Source organism: Erinaceus europaeus, chromosome 7 (assembly GCF_950295315.1).
Source record: "Erinaceus europaeus chromosome 7, mEriEur2.1, whole genome shotgun sequence".
NCBI lineage: Eukaryota > Metazoa > Chordata > Mammalia > Eulipotyphla > Erinaceidae > Erinaceus > Erinaceus europaeus.
Genome location: NC_080168.1, coordinates 1,538,347 through 1,551,639, shown reverse-complemented (window position 1 = coordinate 1,551,639; position 13,293 = coordinate 1,538,347). Strand labels below are relative to the sequence as shown.

At 62.3% G+C, this 13,293-nt stretch overlaps 1 protein-coding gene across 1 annotated transcript; it reads right to left on the bottom strand.

Annotated features, from left to right (window-relative positions):
• Window positions 1-449: 449 nt before the first annotated feature.
• Window positions 450-12,913, bottom strand: ANO7 (anoctamin 7). The gene is made up of 20 exons (XM_016192078.2): window positions 12,723-12,913; window positions 12,329-12,465; window positions 11,748-11,805; window positions 11,361-11,471; window positions 10,824-10,989; window positions 10,480-10,570; window positions 9,726-9,822; window positions 9,058-9,201; window positions 8,835-8,972; window positions 8,063-8,161; window positions 7,364-7,466; window positions 6,749-6,860; window positions 6,598-6,652; window positions 5,646-5,743; window positions 5,112-5,245; window positions 4,552-4,757; window positions 4,313-4,455; window positions 1,574-1,664; window positions 1,353-1,472; window positions 450-1,278 (listed from the first exon to the last, which is right to left on the bottom strand). The coding sequence occupies exons 1-20, from the start codon at window positions 12,822-12,824 to the stop codon at window positions 1,147-1,149; spliced, it is 2,337 nt and encodes a 778-aa protein (XP_016047564.2). The 5' UTR covers window positions 12,825-12,913; the 3' UTR covers window positions 450-1,146.
• Between the last annotated feature and the right edge of the window lie 380 nt (window positions 12,914-13,293).

Here is a 13,293-nt window from a genome sequence, read left to right as displayed (position 1 = left end):
CCTCCTGTGGCCATCAGTCCCTAATCCCACCTCTGTCCCTTCATCAGCCGACTGTGACCACTTGACTGTTGGGGCGGGCTGGGCTGGGCTGGGCTGGCTGCTGTGCTGTGCTGTGCTGTGCTGTGCTGTGCTGTGGTGACCGGCCACCAGGTGGGCTGGCTCATTCTCCACTTCCTGTGTGACCGCGGCTGGAGGCTGCTGCAGGCGAGCCCTGGGCCCTGTGCTGTGGCTGTCTCCAGGCTGGCCGGGCCCTGAACCTGAGAGGCCCCCAGTGCTCTGGGCCTCAGCCCGGGTCCATAAAGCAAGGGGTGTCGCTGGCCCAGGATGAGATTCCTTCCTCCAGACTCAAAACCAGTGTCACCTACTCGGGAAATTGCGCACCAGACACACAGCCCGGCCTGCCTTGTGGGGACATGCCACATGTGGCACCTCCTCAGCCCCCGCGAAGGCTGACAGCAGCCAGATGGAAGGCCTGCTGCACCCTGCCCTTCTGAGGAGCTGCGGCACACAGGGTGAGGGTGCCTGTTATTCCCAGAGGTCCGAGTCCCAAACTCACGCAGAAGAAGACCAGAATCGCATGCAATAGCAAGAGCCTTTATTAGCAAACTTAAGCTTGCGCCGCCGACACCCTTCCACGCAAGGGGAGAGTCTGCGACCTCCATCATTGCTCGTCCCACCTTTTTATAGTTATGACAGGGTGGCAACAGGTGGAAATATTTACGCAGAACAAGAAGCAGTTGGTTTCGGGTTAACGGCTATTCTTATTGATCTCTTCAGTGCCCTCTGGGGTGGGGGTGGGGGGCTGCTCCCACAGAGCCCCCCCAGTCTGAGTGGAGCTGGACAGACGCTGAGGCCTCTTGAGAGCTTTTATTGTCAGGGACAGGACAGCGGGAGAGACACCCCATGCCCCCCCCCCCCCCCCCCCCGTTGGACACCAACAGGGCTGAGGGACAGACCGCTGAGCTCTGTGCCATGATGTCCCCAGCCCCGAAGCCAGTAATGTGTGAGCACAGAATGTTCTGGAAGGACAGGTTCCAGTGTCAGTCAGCATGAGGGTCAAGATGTCCTGGGTGCTGGCCCTGCCTGAGGCCTGCCCAGGGCTGAGGGTGGCCCCCCCTGTGGCAGGAGTTTCAGGAGCCCACACGTCTAAGGACGACACGCTCCTGCAGGCTCTGTGACCCTGTGAGCTCTGGGCCATGGCCCTCGGTCACCAGCTTCTGTCCTGGTCTCTGAGCCGGGGGGCCTCACACCCTCAGTTGCGTTGGGTCCAGAGAGAGCCTGTGCGGGGCAGGGGCCGTGGGTGCATGTCTCCTGTCCCCGCAGCCCAGCCCGGCACGGGTGGGGGTGCTCACCTCGTTCTCAGCCAGCGCCTGCTTGGCCAGGTAGTACTCGCGCTTCACCTTGATCCCCACTGCCTCGGGGACGTCAGGCACAAGGAGGTCGAGGGCCCAGCCCACAGAGAACACCACGTGCTGGAGGGGAGGGCGAGAGCGGGCGGTGGAGCCGGAGGCCTGCTCCCTGGGAGACCTGGGCGGACAGGGACCCAGCCCGCACCGCGAGGGAACAGAGGTACCTCAAACACGATGACAAAGGCCAGGCGGATGGCCAGAAGGTTCCAGAAGGTCCGGGAGAACTGCCCATCATCTTCCCTGAAAGCCTCGTACCTACGGCGGAGGCGGGAAGGAAGATTCCAGATGCTCTGTGGCGCACACGCGCACACAGGCACGCACACACTCGGCTGGACCTTGCGCTGTCTCCTGCCCTGTGAGACCGGCTTTCAAGTCTGTGACAGCCTCACCTGAACTTGCAGGAAAAAAAAGGACAAGGTCCCGGAGTCCGGTGGTAGCACAGCGGGTTAAGCGCATGCAGCGCAAAAGGACCGGCGTAAGGAACCCGGTTCGAGCCCCCGGCTGCCCACCTGCAGGGGAAGTCGCTGCACAGGCGGTGAAGCAGGTCTGCAGGTGTCTGTCTTTCTCTCCCCCTCTCTGTCTTCCCCTCCTCTCTCCATTTCTCTCTGTCCTATCCAACAACAATTACAACAATAAAACAAGAGCAACAAAAGAGAAATAATATTAAAAAAAAGAAAAAACTTAAGAACATGGTCCAAGTGGAAGTGTGCACACGCATTACCATGCACAAGGACCCAGGTTCAAGCCTCGGCTCTCCACCTGGCGTGGGGGGGGGGGGGGAAGCTTCACGAGTGGTGGGCCAAGGCTACAGGATCCTCTGTCTCTCCCTCTCTATCTCCCCCTCCACGCTCAGTTTCTCTCTGTCTTGTCCAATTAAATTTTTTTTAAAGGAAGAAATGGGGGGGGGGGATGAGCAGTGGCTCACTCCATTAAACACACAAGGATTCATGTAAGGACCCATGTTCGAGCCCCTGCTCCCCACCTGGAAAGGGGTGACACTTGGCAGGTCTGCAAGTGTCTCTCTCTCTCTGTCTCCCCTCTCAGTTTCTCTCTGTCCTATCCAATAAAGTGGGGAAAAGAGCTGCTGGGAGGAGTGGATTTGTAGTGCCGGCACCAAGCCCCAGAGATACTATCCCTGGTGGCAGGAAAGAAGACAAGGGCAGAGGGTAGATAGCATAGTGGTGATGCAAACAGACTCTCATGACTGAGGCTCCAAAGTCCCAGGTTCAATCCCCCACACCACCATAAGCCAGATCTGAACAGTGCTCTGGTGAAAAAAGAAGAAAAACAAAACAAAACACCCAGAAAACAGTTCCTGGGGAGTAAGGATGGAGCCTGAGTAGGAGCTTGAGAGCAGGTGGGTGCCCAGGCTTGGAGGGTGAGGGCACGGCTAGCACTGGCATGAGGTCCTGGGTTTGACCCACACGTGTGCCAGGGTGCCGCTCTGGCTGTCCTGACCAGTGTGGAGGTATGGGCACTGCCTGGGGGAGGGGCAGTGGGCGCAGTGCTAGGCCATCAAACCAAGGGTCCCTGGCTGTCATGTGCCAAGAGTGACGCTCTCAGGGCGGTGGCGCACCGGGTTAGCACACACGTTACAGTGCACAAGGACCCAGGTTCAAGGCCCAGTCCCCACCTGCGGGGGGGAAGCCTCACAAGTGTTGAAGCAGGGCTGCAGATGTCTCTCACTCAATATCTGTCTCTATAAAAAATAAAATAGGGCGGTAGCACAGCGGGTTAAGCGCAGGTGGTGCAAAGCGCGGGGACCGGCATAAGGATCCCAGTTCGAGCCCCCGGCTCCCCACCTGCAGGGGAGTTGCTTCACAAGCAGTGAAACAGGTCTGCAGGTGTCTGTCTTTCTCTCCCCCTCTCTGTCTTCCCCTCCTCTCTCCATTTCTCTCTATCCTATCCAACAACGACGTCAGCAATAATAACTACAACAATAAAACAACGGCAACAAAAGGGAATAAGTAAATATTTTTTAAGTAATAAAAAATTAAAAGAAGGGGGGTGGTACAGCTAGTTGAGCACATGTTTACAGTGCACAAGGACCCGGGTTCAAGCCCGCTGTCCACCTGCAGGGGGGGAAGGCTCACTAGGTCTCTAAATTTTTTTTTAATTTATATTCCCTTTTGTTGCCCTTGTTTCTTATTGTTGTTATAGTTATTGTTGTTGTTATAGTTATTGTTGTTGTTATTGCTGTCGTTGTTGGATAGGACAGAGAGAAATGGAGAGAAGAGGGGAAGACAGAGAGAGAAAGACAGACACCTGCAGACCTGCTTCACCGCCTGTGAAGAGACTCCCCTGCAGGTGGGGAGCCGGGGGGGTGGGGTGGGGGCTCGAACCGGGATCCTTCTGCCCATCCTTGCGCTTTGCACCATGTGCGCTTAACCCGCTGCACCACCACCCGACTCCCAGGTCTCTCTAAATTAAAAAAAAAAAAGTTTTATTCACTTAATGAGAGTGATCCAAAGAGAAAGAGAGGGAAAGTCCTGCTCAGCGCTGGCTGATGGTGCTGGGGATGGAACCTGGGCTCAGAGCCTCAGGAAGGAGTCTCTGCAGAACCATTATGCTGCCTCCCCAGCCTTCTCTCTCTGCCTCTCTATATCCCTCCTCCCTCTCAATTTCTCTCTGTCTCTGTAAAACAGAGAAAGGAAGGGAGGGAGGGAGGGAGGGAGAGAGAGAGAGAGAGAGAGAATCATGAGCAGATGAGGACCTGGCTTTGGTCTCCAACATCTTGGCCAGAAGGGCTGCTGGGCAGACAGACGGGCAACCACCCTTCACCGCCCTCCAGCCTGAGAGGGGCAGATGGCCCGGCCCCGGGGAAGGTTGCAGCCCCAGGGCCCTTCCCGCACGCCGCCTTTGGGGGCCCTCTCGCGGGCTACCCGCACCCCTCCCCGCCGCACCTGCAGGTGTGGTTGTGCGCGGCTGCGAAGGTGGGTGGCGCGTGGGCCAGCGTGAAGTTGAGGAAGCCACGCAGTTGGCTGTCCCGTGTCCAGCGGTAGAAGGCGCGTGGCAGGAAGTCGGATGAGAAGGCCAGCAGGTAGGCCTGGGCCCAGGGAGCCAGCGGGTCAGGCCCCCAACCCCTGCCCCCTCCCTCGCCCGCACCCACCCCGCGTCCAGCCCCCGAGGCTCCCAGGCGCACGTTGCTGAGGACGGCCAGGTGCGTGATGGCCGCCAGGATGTGGAACCAGACGCCGATGTCCTGGGCGCGCTCGGCCACCGGGCGTCTGCACTGGCACACGAACTTGCGGGCGTCCACACGCAGCTCCACCCAGTTGTTGAGCAGCGCGAAGAGCGGGGCCAGCGGGCAGGCGGCCACAAAGATGGTGACAAAGCCGAACTGCAGCACTGGGGCCGGCAAGGGACCTCTAGCAGCAGCCGCCCGCTCCCCACCTCCGTCCTGCCGGCCCAGAACCGCCTCCGGGTACTGCGCCACCCGCCTCTCTCTGGGTACTGCGCCACCCGTCTCCGGGTACTCCCTCACCCGTCTCCGGGTACTCCCCCACCGTCTCCGGGTACTCCCTCACCCGTCTCTGGGTACTCCCCCACCCTCCTCCTGGTACTCCCCCACCCTCCTCCGGGTACTCCCCCACCCATCTCCGGGTACTCCCCCACCCGTCTCCGGGTACTCCCCCACCGTCTCCGGGTACTCCCTCACCCGTCTCTGGGTACTCCCCCACCCATCTCTGGGTACTCCCTCACCCATCTCCAGGTACTCCTCAAACAGCCCCTCGCAGGGCAGCAGTTCATAGTCGGCCTCCCAGGGCTCCTGTGCCCCCGTCAGGGCCGCCCCCTTGGCCCGCAGCCGGCACTTCTGCCACCAGCCCCTCAACTTCCTGCAGGGTCGGTGTGAGGCCACCGTCATCGCCCCGCGGGGAGCAGCACTGAGGCCCCACTCTCCGTCCCGTCCCGTCCTGTCCCGTCCTGGGGCTTCCTGAGCAGCGCAGGGCTGGACCCCTGCCACCCCGACCGGCATGCGCCGTGCCCCCCACCTTTGGCTCGCCCAGCCGGGATGCACCCCGGCAAGGACACCGTGGGACACGGAGACACCATGCTGAGCTCTCTCCGTCGCCCTGGGGCGCTGGGCCCCTTCACACGGCCCTGCCTCTCCCCGCATGGCCCTCGCTGCCCCAGCTGTCCCTCCGTGGCTGTGTCCCCCGTCCCCCTTGGCCCCACCACCCCTCGGTCCCCCCGCACCACCAGGCCCCCACCGTCCCCAGCGGCCCCCACACTCACGGGCAGAGCAGCTCCTGGGCGTTGTTGACCAGCTGTTTGCCCACCATGATCACCAGCAGCTCCTGCGCCAGCTCCATGAGGCAGCCGCCCGCCGCACACTGTGGGGAGGGCTGGCTGAGGGGACCCATGCTGCCCGCGCAGCCACGCGGGCCAGGCAGGGCGCGGACCTGGCTCCGGCCATGAGCCCACCAAGTGGGCAGGGGAGGGGAGGCTGGGGACCTGTCCCGGCAGACACCCAATTCCTGCACCCAGTTCTTTTTTGTAAATATTTATTTATTTATTTATTCCCTTTTGTTGCCCTTGTTTTTATTTATTTTTTTAAATTTTCCCTTGTGTTGCCCCTGTTGTTCTATTGTTGTAGTTATTATTATTGTTATCGTTGTTGGATAGGACAGAGAGAAATGGAGAGAGGAGGGGAAGACAGAGAGGGGGAGAGAAAGACAGACACCTGCAGACCTGCTTCACTGCCTGTGAAGCGACTCCCCTGCAGGTGGGGAGCCGGGGGCTGGAACCCGGGATCCTTAGGCCGGTCCTTGTGCTTGGCGCCACGTGTGCTTAACCCGCTGCGCTACGGCCCGACCCCCTCCCTTGTTTTATTGTTGTAGTAATTACTGTTGTTGTTACTGATGTCGTTGTTGGATAGGTCAGAGAGAAATGGAGCGAGGAGGGGAAGACAGAGGGGGAGAGACAGACAGATGTCAGGCCTTAGAGCCAGCCCCCTGCTCTGCTTACATAATCATTGTTTTGTCCGAAACATCCCCACCACCACGTTATCCTCTCAGACACCTGCAGACCTGCTTCACCGCCGACTCCCCAGCTCCTGTCCCTTGTCCCGGCCGCCTGCGCTCAGAGCAACTGCTGGTGCTGCTGCCCCCGGCAGAGCTCACAGCCGGGCCTGCAGGGGAGGGGGTACCCCGGGGTTCCAGGGCAGGGGAGGGACCCCCGCACTCACCTCCTCGTTGCGGATGCCAAACAAGGTGTGGTAGTTGCCGGGGTACCCCACAAACCTACAGGGAAGGCAAGGCCCTGTGGCTGCTGGCTGCGTAGAGCCCGGCCCCCTGTGCCCCCCGGGACGGTGAGGACCCCCCCACCCCGGGATGCACCTGCCCTTGAAGAAGGCGATGTAGATGGGGGAAGAATAGAAGTTGACGGACTGGAAGATGAAGACCTTGAGTGTGAAGGCGTCCTCAAACTTGGTCTGGGTCCGGTGCATCTCTGCGGGACAGACGGCAGGACTCAGCCCAGGCCACACCCCAGGGGTGAGGGGGAGACGCTGCAGCAGGGAGGATGCCTGCCTGGCCAGGCCCATGGCCCAGGTTTGAGCCCCAGCACCGTATGGAAGTGCCATGGCACCAGGGGAAGCTCTTGCTGTGCTGTCCTTCCCTGTCTCTGTCTGAAGGAAAAAGCAGCCTAGGAGAGGTGCACTCACGTGCGGGGTCCCTGCCCCCCTCAAAAAAGCCTCCACGCCCGCCTAGACCTCTGTCCCCTGTCCTGAGTGCCCCCATCCAGCTCTGTGCCCTTACGGGAGGGGGGACATCTGGAGGGGCCTGTGCTGTGAAGGGGTGTGAGCAGGAGGGGTAGGGGAGGGGACAGTCCCCCAGGCTCAGCAAGAGGCTGCAGGGGTGAGTTGGTGGGGTGCTGTGAGCAGGGAGGTGGGTGGCCTCTCACTGAGGCCAGGAGGTTAAGTGGGCTCTGGGATGGGGAGGCCCGACACTCACCCCAGCTGGTGAGCAGACGCGCCAGGGCCACGTACACCTTGGAGAGCAGGAGGATGAACACAAGGTTGATCACAGAGCACGTAAGGCTGGCGATGCGGGAGGACTGTGGGGCAGGGGCAGGGGGCGCGGTCAGGGGTGGGCAAGAGCCAGAGGCAGGGAAGCAGGCGGGGCCAGGAACTAGGAGGCGGGGCCAAGGACTAGGGGCGGGGCCAGGGATAAGGGACAGGGCCAAGGACTAGGAGGCAGGGCCAGGAACTAGGGGCGGAGCCAAGGACTAGGAGGCGGGACCAGAAACTAGGAGGCGGGGCCAAGTACTAGGAGGCGGGGCCAGGGATTAGGGACGGGACGGGGCCAAGGACTAGGAGGCGGGGCCAAGGACTAGGGGCGGGGCCAGAACACGGGAGGCTCCAGGGAGGACTGGACCGGGGGCGGGGCCAACTAATGGGAGCGTGTCCTTGGGTGGAATCAGGGTGGGGCGGGGCCGGGAATCAGGCGAGGGCCAAGGACTGGGGCGGGGCTAGGGCAGAGGGCCGGACTAGGACCAGGCGGGGTGGGATAGGGAGAAAGCTGGGGGGCATTGGGCGGGGCCAAGGAGCAGGGGCACAGGGAGGAGTCAGAGTCAGGGGCGGGGTTAGAGAAGAGGGCGGGGCCAGGAGTCGAGGCTGGTATAGGGCGGGGAGGCTCGGTCCCTGGACTCACCCAGGCCGCCAGCACAGTGTTTGGGGACCGAGACACCAGCACAGCCATGATGGCGCGGTACAGGATGATGGCCACCAGGAACACGACCACCACAGCCACCTGCGGGCACGGCGGCCTTGGGCGTCAGTCAGCCTGGCCTGCAGTCCCCAGCCTTGGCTGTGCCCCCTCTCGCTGGAGGTGGCCAGGGGGAGGCCACCTGGAACTGTGCTGGGTGGCATCTGAGGTCACAGGGCCACCATGCACTGTCCCCGTTTCTGAAAGAGCGCCTCCCCGCGGCCAGCACCCATCTGAGAGGAGTAAAAGACTCCCTGGGGTGGGGAACCAAGGAGGACAGGAGAGCATGGGGTCCATTCAGGGAACCTTCTAGTGTCTCCCAGACCCTCGCAGCTCCTTCCCCCAGCCCTGCTGGCCCCTCCCGGAGTCCAAGCACATGGGCCTCTGGGGAAGGGAGGAGTGGGTAGAGGGACTGCAAGGGTGTGGGGAGTCAGGTGGGAAGGGGGTGAACACCACATGGTGGGGGCCTCACCATCATCAGGACCAGCACGGAGCCTGGGGGTGACCCTGGGGGTTGGGGGCCTGCTGGCGGGGGCCTCGGGGCTGGGCCTCACCATCATCAGGACCAGCACAGAGCCTGGGGGTGACCCTGGGGGTTGGGGGCCTGCTGGCGGGGGCCTCGGGGCTGGGCCTCACCATCATCAGGACCAGCACAGAGCCTGGGGGTGACCCTGAGGGTTGAGGGCCTGCTGGCAGGGGCCTTGGGGCTGGGCCTCACCATCATCAGGACCAGCACGGAGCCGGCCAGCATGCGGCGGAAGCGGCTCGTGGGTGGGAAGTAGGGCTCATCCTGGCCGGTGATGGGATTCAGGGATGTCGTGGGGGCAGCCGCGGCAAACTGGGGCCTGGGCCTCTCCTGGAAGGGGTGCAGCTCAGCAGGGTGGGGCGTTGTGTGGGGCGGCGGGTGGGGCAGTGGGCAGGGGTGGGCCCTGGCCGCCCACCTCCATGTCCTCATAGTCGGAGCAGCCCCAGCGGTAGGCCAGCGTGGCGCTCTGGCCCTTCCAGTGCTCGAGGAACAGCACCGCCCACAGCGCCATGAAAGTGCTGAAGAGCACGGTGCCCCCATGGTTGAACAGCCGGCCGACCTGCGGGGCAGCGACAGGCAGGCAGTATGGTGCGGGGCAGTGCAGCGGGCAGTGCAGCAGGGGCATCGTGAGGCAGGGCAGTACGGTGCAGTGAACAGTGTGGTGGGGTTGCGCCTCTGCCCTGGCACCCCTGGTGGATGCCCCCCCACCATATGGGGGTCCACAGGGGACACACACACCCTGCCCCTGAGGCCCTTGCTTCCAGATACACAGTCCTCCCTCCACCCCCAAAGCACCCTGTCTCCCTAGCCCTTTGGCTGTAAGAGACTAGACGGGATGAGAGGCTGAGGGAATGGGTTCCATCTTTTAGTTTTTACTGAACCTGGGCCTCACACATTACACTGCTCCAGGCTGCTTTTACAGAGAGAGAGAGACAGAGAGAGAGAGAGAGAGAGAGAGTGTCCAGAGCTCTATAGCTGTTCCCTGTGCCGTGGCTCACCTGTGTGGTGCTAGGACTCAAGCCTGGGCTGCACACACGGCAGGGAACATTCCAACCCAGCAAGCCAGGTCTCTGACCCCCATACCTGGACCAGGGTGCAGGTGCTGGACAGTTTCCAAAAGGGGCAGTTGGCACAGAGTGGACACATCCAAAAGCCGTCGCCACTGTGACACAGCTCCTGTCTGCAGGGCCACCTGTCACTGTCAGCCTGGGACACTGTCACTGTCAGTCTGAGGACACTGTCACTGTCAGCCTGGGGACACTGTCACTGTCAGCCTGGGGACACCGTCACTGTCAGCCTGGGGACACTGTCACTGTCAGCCTGGGACACCTGTCACTGTCAGCCTGGGACACTGTCACTGTCAGCCTGGGACACTGTCAGCCTGGGACACTGTCACTGTCAGTCTGAGGACACTGTCACTGTCAGCCTGGGACACCTGTCACTGTCAGCCGGGGGATACTGTCACTGTCAGCCTGGGGGCACTGGCACTGTCAGCCTGGGGGCACTGTCACTGTCAGCCTGGGACACTGTCACTGTCATCCTGGGGACACTGTCACTGTCAGCCTGGGACACTGTCACTGTCAGCCTGGGGGCACTGTCACTGTCAGCCTGGGGCCACAGCTGTCACTGGGGTCACCTGTCAGCCTGGGGCCACCTGTCACTATCAGCTCAGGACACAGCTGTCACCCACCTTCCACAGGTCCTGAGAAGCCTCCCAACTACCATGAAGACAGGACTGTGCTCAGAGTTCACCTGTCTCCACACAGGGTGGCTCCTAGGGTCCCTCCCAGCACCCCCAAGAAGCCTAGGGAGGCCCGGGGCCAGGAGGCTCACTCACGTGGGTGTGTCTGAGAACACCAGGAAGCAGCCTGCCAGGAACACCAGGGTGCCCACCACCGCAGCCGGTAGGAGCCAGGCTGTGTAGAAGCCTGGGGGGGGGGGCACAGGCCTGGCCTCAGGGACCCCGACTGGGACACTTAAGGGCCTGGCTGAGCTCTGGGAGACGGGGCAGCCCATGTACTCAGCAGGGACCTGGGTGCTTGGCCATAGCCTGGGAGGAGGCGCCCAGGATACAGATGACCTCAAGCCCGTGTGACAGGCAGGAGCCGGGGACAGGAACAGGCCGGGAGGGGACAGAGGGCCGCAGTGTGACAGGACGGCCAGGAGGTGGCGGTCACTCACCCAGCCAGGCGAAGTACAAGGCCACTTTCTCCCCGAAGTAGCCACGCACGTGGTCCAGGGGTTGGTACTTGTGCCACTGGCGCCATTGGGCCCAGTGCCGGAACAGCACCTGCCGTGGGTTGAGCCGAGGAGCCTGGGGGCCCTCAGGGGGCAGCTTGAAGGGGCCCTGAGGACAGGGACATTGGGGACTGCAGGTATTTCAGGGGGCAAGGACTGGGGTCCCTCTTGCAGGACTTCCCCGTGGGCACCGCTTCTATGGGAATCTTCCTGTGAAGACTCCCCCTCTATGGCCCCCCCGTGGGGCCTCCCTTCTGTGGGAATCCCCTCTTATGAGGACATTTCCCTGTGAGGACCCTCTCCTGTGTGGCCCCCTCTCCTGTGGGAACCCCCTTCTTAGGGACCCCCTCCTGTGAGGTCTCCCTCTTGTGAGCTCCCTTGTAATGTTCCCCCCTCCTGTGGGGCCCCTCGTCTGTGGGGACCCCCTTCTGTGAGGACCTTGCTCCTGTGGGGTTCCCTCTATGGCATCCCAGAACTCACGTCATGCAGCGGGAAGGCAGCTCTGAAGACCCCCTGCGCCAGCAGCTGCTCTATCCCAAGCAGCCCCTTCCTCTCGTGGCCATAAGGGGTCTTGGCCAGGATCTCAAAGATCTGGGGGACCGGGGACGCTGTCTTGTCATCTGTCAGCAGGGCCAGCTGACCCTCTGGTGGCCAAGGACCCCATGCGCCCACCCCAGCCTCGCTTGACAGTCACTCCACAAACCCGGGCTCTGGACGCAGCCTGCACTGCCCGCCCTGCCTGTGCCAGCTGGATCCGCAGGGCTCAGCCTGGTCTAATGTGAGCACTGGCCAGGCCCGCAGGTGCTGCCCTCCTGCACAGGAGTCACCGCAGTTGCCATGGGGGCCCCGGCTCAGGGTACCACTCACAATTTGATGCCTCTGGGTGCTGGAGAAGAAGGTGTCCTGGTTGTCACTGCCCAGGAACCTGCAGGGGGCACGCGGAGCTGGGATACAAACAGGGGCACTCTCACTGGGGCTCTCGGTGCACACGGAGGCCACAGGCACACACACAACAGGGACGGGGACACGGCGCGTCATGTCAGCTTTGCCCGTCCACATGGGGACACCAGGGGAAGGGGACACAGGCATGGAGGACGGGGCAGGTGCCAGGGTGGTCTCCCTGAGCCCTGAGACCTGGTGGCCATGATTGGCGGGGACCTGGGACCTGGGGAAGGTGGAGAATGAGGGGGAGGGAGCAGCCACACTCCCCAGCTCCCACTCAGGGGCTTCTCGACCTGGCCACCCCAGTCCCCCTGCCCTGAGCAGAGGCAGGTCTTAGGCTGGTGGGTGGAGCACCCTGGCTCCTGTGCCAGCCGCCCTGGGCACATGGCCGGGCAGAACAAGCCCGTATCAGCTTGAAGGCTGATGACACAGGCCTGCCTATCTGGGCTCCCGGTCCCTGGGACTCCCGTCCACTCCCCCCTCAGTGCGGGGCTCTGGCACCTCACCTGGCCAACTTGCTCACTTTGAACTGGCAGGAGTAGACCTCGGGGGGCATGTCGGGCACCTCATCCAGCAGGGGGTTGGGCAGTCCCAGCCGCGCCAGCAGACGGGAGGACCAGTTGGAGGCCTGGCTGGGCAGCTCCTGGAGGAGACAGGTGGCTGGGGACTCCCCACTGGGTCTGCCGCACCCCCGACCCAGGCCTGGAGGCTGCCTGCCACCTCTAGGAGGCTGAGCACCCCCCCTCACCCCCCGATGATCCCAGGAGCTGCAGCCTAGGTCTGGCTACCTGGCCTGAGTCCCTAGGTATGGGGAGGGTGGTGGAGGGCATTAATGAGGGGGCCCATGGTTCCTGGGTGCAGCCATGAGGCCCCGCCCTCCCCGTCCCCTGTCCCCTGTACCTGCAGTGGCAGCTTCAGACACAGGTCCTCAGCATAGTAGCAGAGGACAGTCCAGGGCACGCTGAGCAGCTGGTAGTGCACGGCGCCTGCCTCCGTCCGCATGGTCCACTGTGGGGACAGGGCTGGGCTGTGCGTGCGTGTGTGTGTGTGTGTGTGTGTGTGTGTGCTTGAGCGTGTGTGTGAGTGTGTGTGTGTGTGTGTGTGCCTCAGTGTGTGTGTGTGTGCCTGAGTGTGTGTGTGTACCTGAGCATGTGTGAGTGTGTGTGTGTGTGCCTGAGCATGAGTGTGTGTGTGCCTGAGTGTGTGAGTGTGTGTGTGTCTGAGCGTGTGTGTGTCTAAGCGTGTGTGTGTGTGCCTGAGTGTGTGTGTGCCTGAGCGTGCGAGTGTGTGTGTGAGTGTGTGTGTGCCTGAGCGTGTGTGTGTCTAAGCGTGTGTGTGTGTGCCTGAGTGTGAGTGTGTGTGTGAGTGTGTGCGTGCCTGAGCGTATGTGTGTGCCTGAGCGTGTGTGTGAGTGTATGTCCCTGAGCATGCGTGTGTGAGTGTGTGTGTGCCTGAGCGTGCATGTGTGTGT

Coding starts and splice junctions, on each gene's coding strand:
- ANO7 (XM_016192078.2), bottom strand. CDS start 12,824: ATGCGGACGGAGGCAGGCGCCGTGCACTACCAGCTGCTCAGCGTGCCC. Junction 9,202..9,725: donor GCACCTGCACCCTGGTCCAG/GTATGGGGGTCA, acceptor GCTGCCCCGCAG/GTCGGCCGGCTGTTCAACCA. Junction 6,861..7,363: donor GCGTCTGCTCACCAGCTGGG/GTGAGTGTCGGG, acceptor TCTGTCCCGCAG/AGATGCACCGGACCCAGACC.